This window comes from Bison bison, unplaced genomic scaffold, assembly GCF_000754665.1.
Source record: "Bison bison bison isolate TAMUID 2011002044 unplaced genomic scaffold, Bison_UMD1.0 scf7180017864371, whole genome shotgun sequence".
Taxonomy (NCBI): Eukaryota; Metazoa; Chordata; class Mammalia; order Artiodactyla; family Bovidae; genus Bison; species Bison bison.
The window spans coordinates 8,179,047-8,200,699 of NW_011494943.1; the positions used below are offsets into that span (position 1 = coordinate 8,179,047).

General features: G+C 55.1%; 1 protein-coding gene across 2 annotated transcripts; it reads right to left on the reverse strand.

Annotated features, from left to right (window-relative positions):
- Nucleotides 1-225: 225 nt before the first annotated feature.
- Nucleotides 226-19,248, reverse strand: ST6GALNAC2 (ST6 (alpha-N-acetyl-neuraminyl-2,3-beta-galactosyl-1,3)-N-acetylgalactosaminide alpha-2,6-sialyltransferase 2). Of its 2 annotated transcripts, none has more exons than XM_010856216.1 (9): nt 19,042-19,248; nt 15,124-15,187; nt 10,264-10,438; nt 9,478-9,646; nt 8,924-9,062; nt 6,410-6,513; nt 4,562-4,645; nt 2,483-2,582; nt 226-1,287 (listed from the first exon to the last, which is right to left on the reverse strand). In XM_010856216.1, the coding sequence occupies exons 1-9, from the start codon at nt 19,164-19,166 to the stop codon at nt 1,120-1,122; spliced, it is 1,128 nt and encodes a 375-aa protein (XP_010854518.1). In that variant the 5' UTR covers nt 19,167-19,248; the 3' UTR covers nt 226-1,119. The 2 variants fall into 2 exon arrangements, with proteins under 2 accessions (XP_010854518.1, XP_010854517.1); XM_010856215.1 differs by having other exon boundaries at nt 4,562-4,762.
- Between the last annotated feature and the right edge of the window lie 2,405 nt (nt 19,249-21,653).

The window sequence follows — 21,653 nt, forward strand, 5'->3', positions numbered from 1 at the left end:
CCAGGCCTCAGGAAGCCATGCTTTCTCAAGTAGCTGCTATAGTGGTTAAATCCTATATGTCATTTTTTTTAGTCACCCGTCTTAAGTTTCTAAGGCAGCGGTGTTGTATGGAGAGGAATGACCCTTCAGAAGCAGGGGCCAGAGGCCAGGTTCTGGATGGGAGGCCTCCCCAGCCCGCTCCACTGCCTTATGGGATATAGTAACACCAGCCAGTCAAACCCAGGGTTTGTGTGTGGAGCTGTGTAGTGGTCATTCAGTTGATTTACACTCTGAAGCCCGTATAATCTAAAAGAAAGCTGCCTGTATCCAGTCAAATTATTGAAGCCTTGTTTGTCAATGTCCAGTGATGAGGGTTTGTTACCCAATAATGTCCTTTTGGTGATGGGGTGTTAATACATCTTCAGTGGGCCTTTAATCAGAGGCCAGGACTTTCTGGTGGTTCAGACTCTCCATGCTAATACCCTGCGTAATACACTACTTTCCCCAACACAAACAGATACAGTGGTTATCCGTCATTTATGCAATTAACTAATTTCAAATGACTTTCTGCCCTTTGTGCTCCCACTTTATCAGGGGGCAGAAGTGAGTCTGTTCCCTTTCTCAGAAAAGCTGTTCCAACATGTCCTTGAGGTGAACTGCTTTGGAGTCTGAGGCCGGACATGCTAGTGGGAGGATTTGGGCTGAAAAGTGCATTTGTTTCTACTGCTGCTTGACCTTCGTTAATTGAGAGGCCCTGAGCCACTCCACTGACCAAGTCAGTCTGTGCCACTGCTGGCTTGGAAAACGCTCAGCTCTGAAGGATACCTGCATGCTCGCGCTGGTCGGTCTCATCTTGAGAGTGTTGTCTTCAGTTTTAAAGATGAGCCCAGCAGAGCAATGTTTTTCCTCGACCAAGGTTGGGTTGTCTCCCTGGGCCCAGAGGAATCTCCTTGGGTGAGCTAAGGACAAGGCAGGGTGTCCCACAAAGGGCAGTCTTGAGTGACATCGACACATCCACTCTGTCCTCTGTAGTGAAGGGGTAGGTGGGTGTCAAGGATGGAACACACACAAGGTAGCTTTAGTTACTTGAGGGCCCAGGGCCGCAGCTCTGCAAAAATAAAGGTCTTGAATGCTTTTGGGTCACCGCTGGTACAACCAAAGGATGCCAGCCTTGTGCAGGTCCCTCCAAAGGGTGGCTTCCAGGGACAGGTCGTGGTTTGCGTAGAATATCAGTGGCTTCTTCATTCGATCGAAATAGTGGTCAGAAAATTTCTGGTAGTTGCTTGTGATGAATCCATAGGCGCTAACCTGGAGAAGGACAGTTAGCATTTGAGCTGCTATGAGAAGCAGCTCATTAGCATAATGAGCTGCTAGCATTTGAGAAGCCATTTACACAGGGCTTCCCTGGTGTAAAGGGCTTCCCTGGTGCTCAGATGGTAAAGAACGTGCCTGCAGTGTGGCCCCTGGAGGAGGGAATGGCAACCCAGTCCAGTATTTCCTGGAGAATCCCCATGGACAGAGGTTCCTGGTGGGCTACAGTCCATGGGGTTGCAGAGTCGGACACGACTGAGCGACTAAGCACAGTTTATAAAGTGGAAGGAACTTAGGCATAGCTGCCTTGTGTGGAGGTGAGAATAAACAACCGTTCTCACCCACGTTTTCATATCTGCACTGTTATTTCTGCACATTTTCTCACCCAACTCTAAGCGTAGATACTGTCCCTGTTTTACAAATGGGGAAATGGGCTCAGAAAGATAACCAAAACGTGTGTCCGCAGTCACAAGCTAATAAGTAGCTGGGCTGGGTTTTGAACTCTGGTTTGTGACACCAAAGCCATGATCATTATGCTCAAGATGGAGGCAGAAAGCCCCTTACCTCCCGTTTCCTGTTCTCATGGTGACTGCAGACAGGAGAGTCCTGTTTTAAACATGGAAAAGGGGGACCAGAGTCCAGTGGTGCTTGGCCTCCAGCTCTTGTGCCTGGGTCAACACTGCCTTTCCCTGAAAACTGATTCTCAGCCTCTGTCTCTGCAGCTCATGGGTACCACCCCAGCAAGAATTGGCTCATGGAGTGATTTCAGAGACTCCACGTGTGGAAGGATGCCCACCTCAGTTTGAGAGTGTCCTCCCAAAACAGATGTCCCTACCCACTTTGGTTGAGATTTTGCTTTCACAAGAGCAGTTGGGTCATATGTCCCTTAAACACCATGTGCAGCGTCTGCCCTGGGGCAGAGGGTGAAAGGACAAGCCCAGGGGAAGGTGGCCCTGGGGAGGAAGGCAAGACTGGGTCCGAAGGCTGTCCCCTACGGGACCGAGAGCACTTCCTCCACCCCATTCCCTAGACTAGGTGGCTCCTGCAGCTGGGGAGCCTTCTGCCACGGGATGGAGGCCCAGAGTCCCAGGTCTGGGCTAGCAGGCCTCACGTAGAGGATCTCATGGATGGAATAAGGTTCCATTCACACCAGCTCTGCTGCTGTGGGCTCCTGAAAGAGCAGACCTCTTACCTGGTCACAGGTATGTAGAGCTGTCAGCAACATGAGGGCCCCAGTACTAGGCATGTATAGGTCTCCAAATTTTGTGTTAATCAACTTTGATTTCAGAAACCTGGAAGCAAAAAGAAGTGTCAAAACTCAGACTCCAGAGGACTTCTTTGGTGGTCCAGTGGACATGGGTTCAATCCCTGGTCCAGGAAGATCCTACATGCTGAGGAGCAACTAAGCCCGTGTGCCTAGAGCCCGCACTCTGGAGAGGCCACCAAAATGAGAAGCCTGCACCCCACAGCGAAGAGCAGACCTTGTTCGCCACAACTAGAGAAAGCCTGTGCAGTAAAGAAAACCCAGGGCAGCCAAAAAACCCCAGGACTTTTGGTCTTGCACATTTGCTTGAGGGTTGTGCCATTACACCAACTCAGGCAGGTTGGGAAACGGCAAAATTTTCTGGCCCTTCTGCCCTCACCCATCTGCCATTTGGAGAAAGATGAATTATACACAAAAATCTTTGGTTGAAATAACACCTTAGGTAACAAGCAGTGAGCAGGAGGAACAGGCCCTCCTGAAAAAACAGGTGAGACCCTTCCCTCTCTCCCTCTCTAGAAGCCTGAGTCCAGCCTAACTTGCTTTTCCTCTCTGCAACACCCTCCCGCACCACAACGTCTAGGGCATAGTTGGCGTAGTTATTTAACCTGACACCTAAATTTCACCTCCGGACTGGCCAAGCAGGAGCCACACATGAGGACAGAGTACACGTAGGTCCTGTGACTGGGCCACTAGTGAGATGGCGCACATGTGTGCAAGCACACGTACACGCTTTCAGACACCCAGATGGTCCCAAAGTGAGGCCGCAGTATGGTGACCACGAGCCTTGACCTCAGCCCTGGGTTCTCATCTAGGCCTTGCCAGGCAAACCACCCAGCTTCTCAGCCTGTTCTTCATCTGTTGAGTGGTCTTCAGCTTGCCTCCCAGACTCCCCTGCCACCCCTGGCCTGCTCTGGGTCTTGGGGTGCTAGCCTGGGGCTGCATGCAGTAGGTTTCCCAGCTGCAGCACTGTCACCACTTCAGGCTGGACAGATGTGCGTTGCAGGGGCTGCCCTGTGTCTTGTAGGTGGTTCAGCAGCATCCCCGGCCTCTGCCCACTAGGGGCACTCAGGTCGCCTAGTGACAACCAAAACTTCAGACAGGACGGTGGACCAGCCTCCTGCTGAGAACCACTGATGGGTGGGATGGGGGTGGAGATCTGCAGGCAGGGGTTCCCCAGGCTCCTCCCAGGGTCCTCCTGTGTTTGGGCCTGAACGCTGGCTTCCACTAGTCCCCATACAGCCCCACACTTACAGTCCCTCTATACCCAGCCTAAGCGTTGGTGAACGTTTTTGGTAAGTAAGCCTGTTGGGTTTCCTGTCTACCTTGACTGATAGAACATCACCTCCATCAATGTATTTAACCTGGTGGCTCAGTGGTAAAGAATCCACCTGCCAATAACAGAAGACGGGTTCAATCTGGGTTCAGAAGGTCCCCTGGAGAAGGAAGTGGTAACCAACTCCAGTATTCTTTGTGGGAGATGCCATGGACAGAGAAGCCTGGCGGGCTACCATCCATGGGGTCGCAAAGAATGGGACAGGACTGAGGAACTAAACAACAAGTAAATGAAGCAGTGTAAGTGCTGCGGGGCGGGGAGTAGGGGCGGCCACGGTGGTCCTCGGCACATGACCCAGCTTGGGGTTTCATCTTCAGGGGATAAAGCCAGTGCTGCCAGAGAAGGCAATGGTACCCCACTCCAGTACTCTTGCCTGGAAAATACCATGGACGGAGGAGCCTGGTGGGCTGCAGTGCATGGGGTCGCTAAAGAGTCAGAAGCGACTGAGCGACTTCACTTTCACTTTTCATTTTCATGCATTGGAGAAGGCAATGGCACCCCACTCCAGTGTTCTTGCCTGGAGAATCCCAGGGATGGTGGGCTGCCTTCTATGGGGTCGCCCAGAGTCGGACACAACTGAAGCGACTTAGCAGCAGCAGCAGCCTGTAGGTGTGGGGCGAATGGTGGGGGTGGGCAGGGGAGTTGCTCCCAGCACCATCCCTGCCCGCACCTACCTCTCTGTCAGGTAGCTGATGAAGTCTGGATGGAGTAGCCTGAATTTGCTGGCAGAGGAGTCCAGTCCAAAATAGGTCTGAGGCCTAGGACCCACGATAGAAGTGAACAGAGCGGCCCGAGGCGTCGTACGACGGGTTGTGGAGTGAGGAGAGGTGAAAGGCGCTGGGGCGGTGGCGGTGGATGGACCGGTAGGGGCGGGGCTGGGAGTAGTAGCGGGAGAAGGGGGTGTAGAAGGTGGCTGGGAGCACCGTGGGCACCACGTGCGGCTTCCCGCCCACCAGGACCTCGGTGGGCGGGGTGTAGGAGAGGGAGGAGGGGGGCGTGAACAGGGCGGGGGGAGACGGGTAGGAGCAGCTGACCCGGGGGAGGTGCGGAGGGGGCGGGAGGAGAGGGAGGTACGGGGAGTCGGGGGGCTTGCGCGGGCGGTCCCGGGCCCGGCAGGGGAAGGAGCAGGGGAAGCACTGGTTCTGCGGGAGGGGCGAAGTAGGAGGCTGGAAGAAGGGGGCCTCTTTCATGAAGCGGGGCACGTAGGGGGCGATGTAGGACGGGATGCCCCGGATGGGCCCAAGCCCGAGCCCGATGTAGGAGGCTGAGGGCGCGGGGCTGTGGGCGGGGGACTTGGCGCCGGGTATGGGGGGAGTTTGGGAAGAGTTTCGGGAGAGGGATTTCAAGCCAGATTGAGAGGGAGATTTGGAGGCAGGTGGAGTGGCATTTTGGGAAGACCCCCGAGGCTGGACATGAGGGCTGGGGGTCAGGGAGGAGGCCCGGGAAGAGGGCTGTGAGGCATTTGGGGTGGCAGGGTGAGAGGGGGCACGGGAAGACCCCCGGGTGGGGGACGGTGAAGGAGCTGAGCCGCCAGAGCTGGCATAGGGCTGCTGGTTGGTATGGTTGGATCTGGACTGGGAGGGGGACTGGGCAGGGGATGGATTAGGGGAATGGGAGGGGGAGCTCATTGGTGTTGGGGAGGCTTAATGTCCACCCGATGTCTTTGACCCAGCCCCCCCCAACCCCCAGGAGCCAGTCCCGTCTGGGTCGCAAAGCCCACCCCCAGGAGCCGCTGCCAGGCTATTGTTGGGTCATCAGCAGGTTGGGGCGGGGCACAGGGCGGGGCTGGCGTAGCCGGCCTGGCCCCCGAGGGCTTAACCCCTAAGGACGCCTCAGAAGGTGCTCTTTGAGGGTGGGTGAGATGTACCGGGGCCAGCCAGCGAGACAGGAGGGTCGGTCCTTGGCGGCCACAGGGGTTGGTGCAGATTTATGAGGACCCGACTCAGGGACAAGAAATTGTCTTCAGCACCACAGGGAGAAGGTTCAGATGAGGCCCGGACATGGTTCAAAAGAGCTGGACACGGGCCTGCTGCCCAGGAAGGTGGGGGAGGATAGACAGAGGGCCCTTTGTTCCCACTCTGCAGGACACTGGGCCCACGTCCCCTGCTCTCCCATTTCATGGGCAGTCTTGGGAGGGTGCCCGCCAAGGAGTGGCATGGGTCCTGGCCCTCACTCTTAGTCTCCAAACACAGTGCACTCAACGGGACAACAGGGACAGCTGTGGACAGGCCAGGTGGGTGGCTGGGCGGGTTATGGGGACCGCAGCTGAAGCTGAGGGGCCAGGCCTGCCGGCCCCCATTCCAAAAGGAGCCCCTTGAACCTGCAGCCCACCTGGTCAGGAGGGTCCCTGGGGACCAGCAGCATTACCTGGGCTTTCCCGAGGGTAGGAAAAAAAGAAGAGTTAACTCTTCTAATGCTCTGGTGGATTCTTGGGGCCTTTCTGGCCACCTTCAGCCACCTTTCCCATCTGACGGTGGACCCGGGAGCAGTACCGTGCCCTATTTCCCTGCTTGGCTGCTCACCTGTCTCCTTTATCGGTGCCCTCGGGGACAGGCACACCCAGGATGGCGGATCTCAGCATCAGGTAGTCACGGATGTCCGAGGGGATGAAGATATAGCGCAGGTACTGTCGGGGCAACAGAGAAGCAGCCCCGGTGGGGACAAGACCACGGGGACTTCCTGCTCCGAGTGGACCGCCCTCCGCCCGGTCTGGCCCCTGCCCGGGCAGGAGCCTCTCCTTTCTGAGTCTGTATTTTCCACTTTAGGGTGCCCTGTTCTTTCGGGTTCCACTGAGGGTTTCAGTGCTCAGACCCGCTGATACTCTTCCCTTCAAGGAGCCGTGCTCAACTGCCATTCCCTTGAGTGTGGGCTGGACTGAGGGACTAAGAATTTTTCTAATGGATACGAAAAAGTGGGAGTAAGGAAGCGTGTGTGACCCCCTTGGAGAGGGGTTCATAAAAGACACTGGAGGAGCTTCCTTGCTCTCTGGGATCACTCGCTCTGGGTCAAGCTAGCTACCCCATCGGGGAGGCAGTGTATTAGCCTGCAGAGGGGCCCACATGGTGAGGGCTGTGAGGGAGCCATCTTCACCCTGGCCCAGGCGGGCCTTCTGATGACCGCGGCCCCTGTCAAGCCTGACTGTGACTACTGGGAGACCCTGAGCCAAAACCACTCCGATGAGGGACTTCTCTGGTCCACTGGTTAAAACTCCACCTTCCAATGCAGGAGTGCAAGTTCAATCCCTCGTCAGCAAACTAGGGTCCCACATGCTGCTGGTGTGTGTATGCTTAGTTGCTCAGTCATGTCCAACTCTTTGCAACTCCGTTGGACTGTAGCCCGCCAGGCTCCTCTGGCCATGGGATTTCCCAGGCAAGAATACTGGAGTGGGTTGCCATTTCTTTCTCCAGGGGCTCTTTCCAACCCAGGGATTGAACCTGCATCTCCTGTGTCTCCTGAATTGCAAGTGGATTCTTTACTTGCTGAGTCATCTGGGAAGGGCATCCCTGATGGCCCAGACAGTAAAGAATCGGCCTGCAATGAGGGAGACCCAGCTTGGACTCTGGGTCAGGAAGATCCCTTGGAGAAGAGAAAGGCTACCCTCTGCAGTATTCTTGCCTGGAGAATTCCAAGGACAGAGGAGCCTGGTCGGGTACACCCCATGGGGTCGCAGAGAGTTGGACCACATGACTGAGCAACTAACACTTTCATGCTGCCAGAGGAGGCTAAAAAAAAAGAAGTGGACAAAATCACTCTACTGAGCTGCTCCCAAATTCCTGACTTATGAAAACGGCAAGATAAGCAGTACTTGTTGTTTACAGCTATGAGGTTTGGGGGTCATTCGTCATGCAGTTATGGAGAACTCATACAGGTTCTTCCCAGGTAGCACTAATGGCAAAGAATTCACCTACCAATGCAGGAGACATAAGAGATGGGAGTTTGATCCCTGGTTCAGGAAGATGCCCTGGAGGCGGGCATGGCAACCCACTCTAGTATTCTTGTTTGGAGAATCCCATGGACAGAGGAGCCTGGAGGGCTACAGTACATAGGGTTGCACAGAGTTGGACACAACTGAATCGACTTAGCACACATGCATACAGGTTCTGTGGCTACACCAGAAATGAAACTGTGCTATCTTGTTTCATCATGAGCTAAAAGAGGCCTCAGAGCATGGATGCTGTAGCTTGGACACCCCTGACGTCCCTGGTAAGAGGAGGAAGCTGCTGAAAACTCAAACCAGCCCTATCAAGCACCACAGCACCCTTATCTTGGGACCTCCCCGCTGCATGTGGTAGCCAGCCTGCTCTAGAAGGGGAAAGAAAGTGAAAGTTGCTCCAGTCTTGTCTGCCTCTTTATGACCCCATAGACTATGGGGTCCATGGAATTCTGAATTCTCCAGGCTGGAATACTGGAGTATTTCCTTTCTCCAGTGGATCTTCCTGACCAGGGAATCAAAGTGGGGTCTCCTGCATCACAGGTAGATTCTTTACCAACTGAGCTCTCAGGGAAGCCCTCTAGAAGGGGAAGCATGGTGTTAGAGCAGCTGGGTGTGGCTGAAAGAGCCTGGAGGCAGCAGACAGACTCAGGTTCCAGTTCTCAGGGGCTGCTGTGCTGAGTGTGTGTGGGGTTGGAATGGAGGAGACACTCAGCAAATACCCTCTGGCTGGCTGTGTGCTGCTGACCTCTGGGTCAGGGGGGTAGCAGGGGTTTGAGTCGGGCTCCACTGCCACTCTGCTGAACGAAGGGGCCCTGAGCCTTAGTGCCCTCACCAGTAAGAGGGGGCTGACGTGGCCTCTGTAAAGTGCCTGGCACTCCATAAGCCTTCAGTAAACATTAGTCATTCATGCTCCACTCCAGAGCTTTCCTGGTCCTGAGCTACAGGGCGCCCCATTACACAGGCCCTAGATCCTGGCGTACAACCTGTCCATCCGCTGGGCTGGGGCGTGGGAACCCCGTGGCCTGCCCTGTGGTGCGTTGGGGGGCGGACAGGAAACAACGGTGCTGGCTGTCAGGGACCATGGTGCCCATGGGAGCCTTACCTGTCCCTGCGGCACAGAGGTGAAGCCCACGTTCGAGTAGGAGATGAGGGAGTTCTTCATTGTGTTCACAGTAAAACCGTAGAAGGAGATCTTGGTGCCCACGTCATTCTCGAAGCCTTTGATCACCGCACCGTTGAGTCTGGTCCAAACAGAGGCTCATCAGCCTGCTTGTGGCTACACGGTACTGCATGTTGACTTCCATCCCCAGGCTTCTGGCACTCCCTCTACCCACGGCAGCCCCAGTGCCCAGTCGCCAGCCCCATCCTGAAGCCGGGCACCTGAAGGATGCCCTGTGAAATGGGCGAAGCCAGCCCTGGCAGCTCCTTCCTCCTGGGTCCCCTGGGTTGACCACAGCCTCGTGCGTCTTCAGGGTCTGTCTGCCTAACGCCCTTGTCCACGCCTGTCCGCCCGTCACAACTGCTGAGCTGCCTGAGGCCGCTACTGCTCCATTAGCCCACGCCCTCACCTACGATGCTCCCCCCGGGGGGCTGGCTGGGGACCAGCTCTCCACCCAGCTCCTCTCCTGCTTCCTCCCTGGCCCCTAGCCCACATACCTGAACACGTAGTCATGGGCATCGATGTTCTGACCCTGGAGGGAGCCGTTCAGAATGCCTCCGTTACCCACCACGGCACACCGGATGCAGCCAGGAAGCAGCTCCTGGGAGACGGCGAACAGCCTGGTGCTCTCTGAGCCGTTCAGGAGGCTGAGGGTGGAGGTGATGGCTGTGGGACAAGGTGGAGTGCTGTGAGGGGCACTGGGGCCTTCCCGAGAATTCCTGGCACCCGCACCTGCCTGAGACCTGACACCAGGCCCCTCTCAAGAGGCACAGAAGGTGGAGGACAGGGAAACGTCCGTGGGAGCAGGACGCCTGCAAAGAGGGTGGTGGGGCGGGAGGGTTGGCTGTGGCCCCAGTTATCTTGAGAACTCAGATAACCAGTCCTCCCAAGACTTTGCTTATTCCAAAAGGAAATAATTTGGGGCCTTCGGGGGTAGGGTGAGGGGCCGACTTAAAGTGGAAGGGGCTCTGGGTGGTCTCTCCCAAAAGCAGCCATCATTGGGCTGTTTGAGGGCTCACAACTGCTATCCTCAGCCACCTTTGCACACTGGCCATCTTTCATGCCAGGCCCCAGGAGGGCAAGAGCCACTGGTAGAGGGGTCGGGTGGGGCAGTAGCCAGGCCCCTCTCCTTGACCCTTGTAGAGGGTGCTTGTAGAGGCAGGGAGTCTCACAGCAGTGGAGGTGAGCCTTGAAGCCTGCCTGGGAGGAAGTGAGGAGAAAGGGGCACCGTGGCCCCAAAGCAGGAGGAATGGACTATTTAGGGCCAGAGGGCTGCAGGTTACCTTGGTGGGAGAGCCCCTGCCAGCCGTAGGGGGCTTTGTGCTGGCTCAGGCTGTCCCAGAGCTGCGGGGTGAAGAGGTCCCCCGACAGCAGCACTGGAGTGGAGAGGTTAAACAGATTCCGGAAGCGAGGGTGCCGCTGAACGGCAAGAGAAAGTGGATGTCGACAGAGCAGGTTCTGTGGGTGACAAGATAAGAGGGCTGTTTCTTTTTTTAATTTACTTATTTGGCCGCCTTGGGTCTTAGTTGCATCACGTAGGATCTTCGTGGTCAGGCCTCTCTAGGTGTGGCATGAGAGCTCTCCAGTGGCACTGTGGGCCTAGCTGCCCTGAGGTATGTGGGAATCCCACTTGCCCAGCCAGGAATGGAACCCACGTGCCCTACACTGCCAGGCGGATTCTTAACCACTGGACCCCAGTGTTAGTTGCTCAGTTCTGTCCCACTCTTTGTGACCCCATGGATTGTAGCCTGCCAGGCTCCTCTATCCATGGGATTCTCCAGGCAAGAATACTGGAGTGGTTGCCATTTCCTTCTCCTGGGTGGGATCTTCCCACACCCAGGGATCAAACTCACCAGGGAAGCCCAAGGACCCCCAGGGAAGTCCCCGAGGGCTGTTCTAGAAGGTAGGGTGGGTAGGAACCTTCCAAGGAGCCCGCATACCCCACAAGAGGGCTGGGAGGGAAGTGCTGCCCTTCCCCTCTCCAGCCTTGGGCCACCCCCTAGATGTGCCAGCCAAGCTGGCCTGTACGCAGTGGCCTGGTAGGGGTCAGAGAGCTTTCTGGATTTACCCTGCCCAGCCCTTCTCCCTGGATGCCACGTCTCTGGGGCCTGACGGCTCTGGCCTACTACTTTACCTCACACTTGGGGGGAACTTGAGGGCACTTTCCCACAAATGGGTAAGAGCTGCCTGCCCTGTATTGGAGGAGGTCCACCCCAGGCCTTGGACTCCATCAGCCTGGGTCCAAACCCTTGCCCTGGCCGTCCTTGCTGCAGTAGGGTTCACATGGAAAGGGCTACTGGGAAGATCTGTGATGTCTTTGACCAGCCGGTGCCTATCTTGAGTTGAATAATGTCCCCTCTCCCAATTCATGTCTGCCCCAAACCTCAGAATGTGACCTTATTTGGAAAGAGGGTCTTTGCAGATGTAATCAGTCAGGTGAGATTATACCGTAAGGTGGCTCAGCAGTAAAGGATCTGCCTGCAATGCAAAAAGGTGAAGGAGACGCGGGTTTGATCCTTGTGTTGGGAAGATCCCCTGGAGGAGGGCTAGGCAACACACTCCAGCCTGGAGAATCCCATGGACAGAGGAACCTGGTTGGCTACAGTCCATAGGGTTGCAAAGCGTCAGACACGACTGAAGTGACTGAGCCACACACATAAATGGAGTATAACTTCTAATGTACTAAGTGGGCCCTAAATTCAATGACTGGTATCCTTATAAGAAGGCATGTGCTAGGCTTCCCGTGGTGGCTCAGGGGTAAAGAATCCACCTGCCAGTGCAGGAGACATGGATTCGATCCCCTGATCCGGGAAGATCCCACATGCCGTGGAGCAATGAAGTCTGTGCTCCACAACTATTGTGCCTGTGCTCTAGAGCCCGGCAGCCGCAACTACGGAGCCCATGGGCCGCAGTGGCTGAAGTGTGTACGCCCTAGAGTCTGTGTTCTGCCTCAAAAGAAGCCACCGCAATGAGAAGCCCGTGCACCGCAGCTAGAGAGTGGCCCTCGCTCACCACCACTAGAGGAGGGCCCATGCAGCAACGAAGACGCCGCACGGCCAAAAATAAATAAACAAAAATAAAATCATACAAAGAAGGCACGTGCTGATGGCGGGGGTCGGGGGCAGAGAGTGAGTGATGAAGCTGCAAGCCAGGGGACAGCTAGAGCCCCCATAAGCTGGAAGAGGCCAGGAGAGATTCTTCCCTGGAGACTTCAGAGGGCGGCTGGCCCTGCTGGATACCTGACTTCAGACTTCTGGCCTCTAGAACTGTGAGAGACTCCATTTCTCTTGTTTTAAGGCTCCCAAGTTGGTGGTCATTGGTGCCAGCAGCAAAGGAAGCCTTGCAGGGGCCTCCGCACGCAGGGGCCTCCGCACCCAGCGGCCTTGAAGGAGAGCACGCGTACCAGACAGGCCCCAGCCCCCCTCTACCCCCAGACCCCCGTGTTAGATTCCTGAGCAGCCCCGGTCTGGTCAGGGCTATTCTTCCACTGAAGGGGGTCTTGGTTAAGACGTTGGTTTCATCAAAGGACAACGTGGGAAAGAGTACAGTCATTTCTGCTGTTATGTGACATACGAATGCCTAAAAACCATCGTGCAGAACCGCAACCCAAACCACAGGGCTTTCGGGAAAAGGGACTATGAGCAGCAGAAACTCAAAAAACTTGATCAGTGATGCATAAAATGAAGATAGAAGCAGTTTTACACACATTCACTGGTTAGGAAACATCTAGAAAAGTGAAAATGTTAGTCGCTCAGTTGTGTCCTACTCTTTGCAACCCCATGGACTGTAGCCCACCAGGCTCCTCTGTCCAGGGGATTCTCCAGGCAAGAATACTGGAGTGGGTAGCCATTACCTTCTCCAGGGGATCTTCCCGACCCAGGGACCAAACCCAGGTCTCCTGCATTGCAGTCAGATTCTTTACTGTCTGAGTCACCAGAGAAGCCCAAGAAATATATAAATAGTTCTCAAAATATGGCACTTGACCTTGGAAAAGAACTGACACATTCTTGGGGATGTGGGCTTCGGAAGAGTGGCAGTTTGGGAGTTATCGTGAAGTGGTGGGAAGCCGGTTATTAAACATGCGATGAAGCAGATGGCTGTCTGAAGTGTGCATGTGCGTGCCTTTTGGGTATTCCTACATGATTCCCTTTGGTGCAGTATGGTTTTCTGCATTTACCAGTGTTCTGGCTGACAAAATCACTGATAAACACACACGAAATTTGGGTTCTGCTCAACTTGTTTTACTCCCACAGCAATCTTTATGGACCAAATTCATGCTTTAAAAGCAAGCATTAAGCTGAACTGACTACATCAGTCTCACTCCTCTTCAGTTCATCATAGGGGTGTTTTCCAGGGTCTCCTTTACAAGGCTCCAAGAGAAAAATCTTCAGGTCTCCATATCCAGAAAGGCGCACTTTGCTTGGGCAGCTGGCTTGCTTTTATCTCATGGACAGGGTGGCAAGCTTTCCTTCTTTGCTGTTGTCACAGGGAAGCTCAGAGCCCATCTCTGACACCCTCTGGCATATTTTTCACGCACTTATCTGACATTGTCTAACTTTCTTACCTTTATTTTTCCTTTACCTACTTCTTCATTTTTTTTCCCCCATGTCATATATATCCAAAAGACAAAAGCTCAAATCTTTTTGTTTTTAAACCAGGTGAGGAAATATGTCAATTAGCATCAAGTAGGAGAAGGCAATGGCACCCCACTCCCGTACTCTTGCCTGGAAAATCCCATGGACGGAGGAGCCTGGAAGGTTGAAGTCCATAGGGTCGCTGAGGGTCGGACACGACTGAGCGACTTCACTGTCACTTTTCACTTTCCTGCTTTGGAGAAGGAAATGGCAACCCACTCCAGTGTTCTTGCCTGGAGAATCCCAGGGATGGGGGAGCCTGGTGGGCTGCTGTCTATGAGATCGCACAGAGTCTGACACGACTGAAGCGACTTAGCAGCAGCAGCTCAAGGTGAAAGGACTTTAGGAAAAGTAAAGATGACCTGGCCAAGTGCTTTAAGACGCTTGAAGACTTTCTTTAGCCAGTCCGCCAAGTGTCCACCTGATCTCTGTTCTTGGGGTGGGGGGTGGGGTCTCCATCACCTGCCGAGGGGAGCTCGCTCTGCCACTTACAGCTTTGCAGTTACTCAGTCTTGCATGTGGTGAGATCTTGCCCCCATGAGACCTCAGTTAACAAGTTCCAGTGTCTTGGGCATGAAAAACAACTCTTAAACCGGGACCAGGCCAGAACTACATAGTCATCATCCCGCTTGACTGCAGCCTGCACAGAGGGTGAGGGCATGTTGCTCGGGAGTTCAGACCCAGCCCGGGGGTCCAAGAGAGGCCTGAATCCCTGTGCCACCTCTTTTCCATGGGTAACCTGAGCAGGGTATCTCTGTGCCTCATTTTACTGCAAAAGCTGCCTCCCGACCTTGCCGACAGGTGTAAGTGAGAGAACGCAGGTAAAGTGCTTGAGATGGCCTGTAAGGCCACAGTCACTGTGCTCTGTGACAGAGCAGAGAGGCCCCTGGGCTTGGGTTTACTTCATGGTAAACAGTTTACAGGGCTTCTCAGGTGGTGCTAGTGGTAAAGAACTCACCTGCCAATGCAGGAGACGTAAGAGATGCGGGTTCGATCCCTGGGTGGGCAAGATCTCCTGGAGGAGGGCATGGCGACCCACTCCAGTATTCTTGCCTGGAGAATCCCATGGACAGAGGGCTACAGCCCATAGGGTTGCAAACAGTCGGACACGACTGAAGTGACTTAGCACGCATGCATGCTAACAGTTTAAATGTGAGTTTTACAGTAAAAAGACATTTTGAGGTGTAGAATGTAAAAGTCAGAGAACTTTTAAAGATAAATCAAGATTTGCAAGAACTTTTCTGCTGGTTATACCCCAGGGAGTAAAGATGGAGCCATGTTTCTTTGCTGTTGGGGTGCAGGGACCTCAGTGGTCAGGTCTAAAGAGCGCTGGCTGGCCCCTCAGTTCTGTGCTCCATTCTCTGGGTGCGGAGGGGGATGTAGCCGGGGTGGGAGGAGAGGAGGGAGGGGGGTTTCCAGAGAGCTCCCGCCCAGTAGGCTCGTAAGAATGGTATCATTCCCATTTTTCTTTCCCCTTGTACCCCGCCACAGGGTAGCCCGCCACTGTACCTTTCGTGTCCTAGAATTCGGTGCCTTGGGTCCAAAGAAAGCTTGAGATGACGACGTGGTGTTCCTGGGGGAGAAGGCGGAAGTAAAGCCGGGGTCTGACCTGCCCCCGGAGCGTGCTCATCTGGTAACTCTGGAGGCTGATCGTCCATCAGGGTCTGATTTTTTTATTTTTTCCCCTATGCTCTGATTCTTGCTCATCTCTTTCTCTTTGGGCACAAAATATTATCACCTTATTATGTTCTGCCTAGCCCCTTGGCAAGTGGCTGAAATGTGGAATGTATGGGAACAGCGAGATGGTGGTTAAGACATGAAAATATAAAATAGGAAAGATTGCCAGCGGCCTGGGCTCGTGACCATCTAAGCGGTCTCCCTGTTAAGGCCCGCAAAACAGGTGTTAGATCCCGGGTGCCCTGGGCCCCCTTCACCTGGCGAAAGGGGTGGGGCCAAAGCCCGACACCGTGGGTTTGGGTTCCAGGATCTCTGGAAGCCACTGAACTTCTCAGAAGCTCAGTGTCTGTGTCTGTTCAGCAGGGATGATCATGCAGGTATGCAGATGGTCAGATTGAGACAGGCTGGGGCCTGGGACCCTTTGCTGCAGTGCTTGCACTTGGACAAACGTCTCCTTGAGCAACAAAATGCAAAATAAACTACAAGGGACTAAAAGTAGCTGAGTACATGCGGCGGCTGGGGCAAATTATGAACAAGAGGGATACAGAAAGACCAAAATCTGAGCAGAAGCAGGTGTGCACATTGACCTGGCACGTGGCACCACTAAGGGGGTGGGCGGGCCACCTAAGCCACCTCTCTGGCCTGACCCCCTGGACCCACCCCTACTGTCATCCTGTAGAAGGAACCAACTCACCGAGCCCCGCCCCACCCCCAGGGAGCAAGCAAGAAAAATTGGCATTGGGTTTCCTTCCCGTTGCCGCCCGCAGGGGCCCCAGTAAAGCCCTGCCTGCATTCTTGTCGGGAGCCTTCAAACAGAGTCTGTGTTATCTTATGTAAGAAGTGTCTTCTAAATATTAGCTATTGTTACCTAAAGGGCAAAGGGAAGGGACCCTGTGACAGCCTCAACGACACTGACCCTTCTGGAGGGAGGTAAGGGTCTAGGTTACTGCCCTACACCCACCTGCTAGGTGCTAGGTGGTCCCTGCACCAATGTGTGTGTGTGTGTGTGTGTGTGTGTGTGGCGCACACGCGCTTAGTTGTGTCTGACTCTTTGCGGCCCTATGGACTGTATGTAGCATATCAGGCTCCTCTGTCCATGGGATTTTCCAGGCAAGAATACTGGAGTGGGTTGCCATTTCCTTCTCCAGGGGATCTTCCTGACCCAGGAATCAAACCCGCAGCTCCTACAATAGCAGTAACTTTCTTTACCACTGAGCCACCTGGGCAGAGGGCAAACAGGAAGGAACAGGAGCCCCTATCCATTCAAGAGGGTAGTCAGGCTATTCCCAGACTCCTCCCACCTCCCCTACAACCCCGAGGGAGCAGGTGGGGAGGATCTGAGGTCAGCAGTTTCGAAGGAAACAAAGGCTTCCAGTGACTTGCTTCTAGGCACCAAGACCGTTTGAGCCACAAGGGCATCTGGACCCACCTGCCTTCAGGGTTTGTGAAAGACTTTGGAAGAGCAGGCCAGAAAAAGCAGGGCGATCCTATCCTCCACTCAACCCAGATCAGCCAACCACAAAACCCTGTAGCTCCTCTCAGAGGAGGAACTGGCACCGTGGTGCTCAGCGCAGGTGGCCTTCAGGAACCCCAAGGAACTTTTGAAAAACACCAGAATTCTGATCGGTTGGTTCTGGGTCTCCAGTGATTCAACCCCCCTCCCCCCACTGTCATCCCTTCCTCCCCAGTGATTCTAACATGCCAGCCAGGCTTGGAATCTGACAGAGGAACTGCTGAATGGGTGGAATAGAAACAGGAGGGAGCCCTGAATCGCTCGGGTCTCAGGAAGGCCAGCTCCTCTCCAGAGCAACCCTTCTGCTCAAGAGACTCCCCCGACACCCCCCACCCCGGGAATCCAAAGGCTTTTAGACACCACCGTGGGAATAAGGCTTCTCCAAAGGCTCAGCGGTAAATGCAGGAGACAATGGGTTTGGTCAGGAAGATCCCCTGGAGGAGGAAATGGCAACCCACTCTAAAACAAGTCTAGAAATCCCAAGCCCAGGAACTACTGATTGGACCGATTCCACCCTCTAACCTGCAAGGAGAGCCTCATCTCCCATCTCCGGTGTGCCAGGCCTGGTCCCAGCACTCGGCTTCCCCTGGACTCCCCACCGTAGCCCGGGAGGGCTGCTTTTGATCCCCAGGTGAGGGAGGGTTACATAGCTTGCTCGCCCTGCTCAGATTTCCATCCCACCTGCCCCTCTGCTTGTCCAGCTCCTAATGAGGCTGAGTCTGGACCTGGCCCCTGGGGTTTAGCTAAAATGCAAACATCACCAAAACATCAAGGATATGGACAAGTCGTACTAGATTTTTAAAACATGAAAGGTCTTTTAAAAAAGCTTTGTTGAGGTATAATGGATGTTCAGTCAACCTCATATTTATAGTGGTATTAGTTACTTTTGAAGGATGTTCAAATAAATGTGTTTCAAAACATCTTTACAGAAAACTGATACGGATCTCCTTTCTTAATACCCTCAGTTCTTTTCAGTCCTTTTCCTTATGCAATGTCTGACTCCAAGGAGGCAAAGTTAACTTCAGGTGTTGCCAGCTAGAACACCTTTGTTTCTAAAGGGAGGGGACACATAATCAATGGCAAGCGTGTTTCATATTGTTTTGTAACACTGGGTGCCCTCTGACTTTGTTTCCTGAATGTTTTTGGTTTTGTGTTTTAGTCGCGAAGTCCTGTCTGAGTGTCTGACCCTTTTGCGACTCCATGGACTATAGCCTGCCAGGCTCCTCTGTCCTTGGGATCTCCCAGGCAAGGATACTGGAGTGGGTTGCCATTTCCTTCTCCAGGGGATCTTCCTGACCCAGGGATTGAACCTGGGTCTCCTGCTTGGCAGGCAGATTCTCTACCACTGAGCCACCTGGAGAGCCCCATTCCTGAGAGCAGACACTAATTCTGACTTCATTCCCTTTAGTGAGGACTGTGTGGATCGAAAAGCACTGGGAAGGGAAAGCCAGGGCCCAGAGGCCTCTGCAGCAGACTGTAGGTACCCATGGGGCCTCACAAATCCAAACGCTGGGCACAGCTCGGTCCACCTTCCAGAAGTAAAGCTAAATCCCTTTTAAGGTTTCTTCAGTAACTGGAACCGTGACCTACCAAAGGCAGGCTCTCAGGTTTCTCCTCCTGGGGCACCAAATGAAAGGAAGGTGCCCAGGGTCAGGGAGAGGGAGCGGAGCGCAGCAGGAGCAGCTCAGGGAGGGAAACTTGGATGGAACCCAAGGTGGGCCGCAGTCCACCTCTTCACCGGATCGCGCCCGGACGGGGCTTATCAAAATAAACAACGGAACAGAGCGGGAGGAGAGAAGCGAGCCGGGCGCGGGGAGGGCAGGGACCACAGCGAGCCGGAGAGGCGCGACCTGCCGCCGCCGGGCTGAGGAGCCGCGCGCAACGCTGGATCTTGGAGACTTGGGTCCCCGCCCCCAAAGTAGAATCTGAGAAATGTGAGGTTAGCGAGGGACAATCCGTGGAAAGCCGGGACTGATTTTATCTGAATCCGATGTCCAAGCCAAAGTAGGACAGATGAAAGGGTTTCTAATTAGGGCTGGAGGGAAGTCAGCAGAAAGCTGTCGGGAGTGGATCTCCGGTGAGCAAGGGGCGAAGTTCCTCTTGGATACAGCAGCAGCTGTGGGACCCCCGGCAGCACGAGTTTAACTCCCGGGTGGAGGCTCTGGGTACAAAGGGCCGCAGCCCGAGTCCCCGCGTCCCCTGCACCCTCCGGACAGGTCCCGCGCGGCAGCTCCTACCTGGCTTCGGTTCGGGGCCCCAGGTGCAACTCCACCGCCGAGGAGTACAGGGCGACCAGGATCCCGGAGCAGACAGCCGCGAGCAGGAGCAGCGGCCAGAAGAGCCGGCCACGCTGGAGCCCCATGCAGCCTTGGCCCGAGGGCGTCCCGTGGGCAGCCGACCCGGGCGGAGAGGAGAGGCCCGGGTGCGCTGGGCTCGACTCCCGGAGTCGGCCGTCCGGCCCCGCCCGGCCCCGCCGCCCCTCCCCGCCCCGCCTTTCTTCCTCTGTCGGCTCCCGGCCTCCGGACGCCGCCGCACCCTTGGGGGCTGTGCGGCGGGTCCCGGAGGCGAGAGTGTCGCGCCGGCACCCAGAGCTGCCCGCGCCTCTCAGGCGCTACCCTCTGTCCTCCGGACTTGGACGGCCCAGCCCAGAGACGCCGCGAGCCGGTGTTGGGCAGGGCGCTTCCCGGTACCGTGAAGGGCGTGCGTGCGCGCGGTCCGGGGGTTCTGTGGGGCCGCGGGGCGCGGGGAGACGCCGCCACCTGCCGCCTGGGCCGCACACTGCGCCCTCGGGGGCCCCCTGGGCTCGCGGCTTCCTGGCACCCGAGGCCCGTGGGAGGGGCGGGGAGCATGCAGGGTTAAACCCCAACCGCTCAGACCCCGGCTGGAATTGGAGGGGGTGGGGCAGGGGGCCTGCCCGGGATGGGAAGGGCGGGAGAGCTGAGGTTGTCCGTCTCTCTCGTTTATTGACTGGCCAGAGCCCTCAGTTACAATGCGTCCCTGTTACAACCCCGGGGCAACCTGGACATCTCAGCAGCCCAGAGACACCTGAAAGGTGTAGCAGAGGCTCAGGTGTCATCAGGAAGGCCCGGGAAAGCCCGGGCTCCCGTGCACCGGAAGCAGAGCCTTTCCAGGGGTAAGCGGTAGATGAGACACTGTATTCTCCAGTGGACATCATCCTGGCCCCAGAAACCTGTGAAATACCCTAGACCCTGAACTGTCAACAAATGCGAGGATGACAGGCAACTGCAACTCACCCACCCCCAACCCCTCCCCAGTTCTCATGTAAAGGATAAGCCTGGGTGGAGCAACAGGTATCTGTCTAATTGCAAGGCTTACTGGGAAAACTTCGTGGAGCCTCTGCTCTCCGGCAGGAGCAAGTCCTTCAGACTCAGTTCACACTATTTAAAAAATGCTGCCCCTGGCTACCCTCCTGTCAGACCGACTTAAAATGATGATTTCAAGTCTTTTAATCTTTATGGTTTTCCATCCCCCAAATACCTGTCTCTGTTACTTATCCCTTGATCAGCACCTTCTCCCATTTCCTCAGGGGCTGATAAAACATCAGACCTCTCTCTAAGTTCCTAAGTCTCAAACCTACCCCCAGCCCCTTGTGGTCAGCCGGTAAAGAATTCACCTGCAACGCAGGAGACTGGGGTTTGATCCCCCGGTGGGGAAGATCCCCTGGAGGAGGACATGGCAACCCACTCCAGGACTTTTGCCAGGAGAATCCTATGGACAGAGGAGCGTGGAAGGCTACAGTCCATAGGGTCGTGAAGAGTCAGACACCACCGAAGTGACTTAACACGCACACAAGCACATCCGTATTAAGGATTTGGGTCCATCTCCAGTGCCTAAAAGACAAGTACCTCAAGACTTCCCTGGTGGTCCAGTGGCTAAGACCCTGAGCTTCCAATGTAGGGGGCCCAGGTTTGATCCCTGGTCAGGGAACTAGATACCACATACCACAACTAAAGGTCCCCTGTGCCACAACTAAAAAGATTCTGCATGCTGCCACTAAGATCCTGCACAGACCAATAAAGAAATATATACATATATTTTTAAAAGGTAATACCCCACCAAGACCAGAGCTTCCTATCCACCACATGGGGTTCTCTTTCCCGTCTGCAGCCTCCTGTGTCCTCGCCCCTCCACTGTCTGCCGGCACATCAGTTCTCTCCCTGAAGCTTTCTTTCCTTTCCAGCCAGGCCCCTGGGGGTCATTCATAATCTGAGAGCTACTCTCTCTGTGTTCCTGGCTTTCCGCCCAGCAGAACTCCGACCTGGATTCACACTCTGATCAGCCTGTGCAGTGTCCCCTCCCCCACGCTGCCCGCTTCCTGGCCTGGCTAGGAGCTGCTGACTGGGGACTGTTTCATTCCAGAGTAGAATGGTACCCATTGGGCATCAGCTGGGCTTGCTACAACCAGCCATTTCCCTGTCCTTGGTTAGCTCCAGCTTCCATCCTGCCCAACAGGGATTCCAAGATGTCACCTCAAGCCTCTTTTCTCCCTGCCTCCTTACCCCCTCCTCCGAGAGGGGAGCTTCAATTTCCCAGGCCCACAATTACAAAGGCACCTCCTGGCCAGAACGTGAAGGGTCTGAGGTTTACTCTGTGATCGGGCTAACAGGTCAGCCTGCTACAGTTTGATGGATGCCGGCAGAAGACGTGAGACTCTGGGGTCAGAGAGGAGTGACTTGATTCCTGGTGGCACAGTGAGCAACGTGAACTTCAAGATGGTGCCTCCTTGCTCTTCAGACCCCAGAAGGTGAGGCAGAGGGACCCAAAAGGGGCCACACAGCGGGTTTGCTGCACATACGGTGGGTTTGCCGCACAGCTGAGGAACCTTGAA

Coding starts and splice junctions, on each gene's coding strand:
- ST6GALNAC2 (XM_010856215.1), bottom strand. CDS start 19,166: ATGGGGCTCCAGCGTGGCCGGCTCTTCTGGCCGCTGCTCCTGCTCGCG. Junction 10,439..15,123: donor CGAATTCTAGGACACGAAAG/GTACAGTGGCGG, acceptor TGTCACCCACAG/AACCTGCTCTGTCGACATCC. Junction 2,583..4,561: donor ATCAGCTACCTGACAGAGAG/GTAGGTGCGGGC, acceptor TTTTGCTTCCAG/GTTTCTGAAATCAAAGTTGA.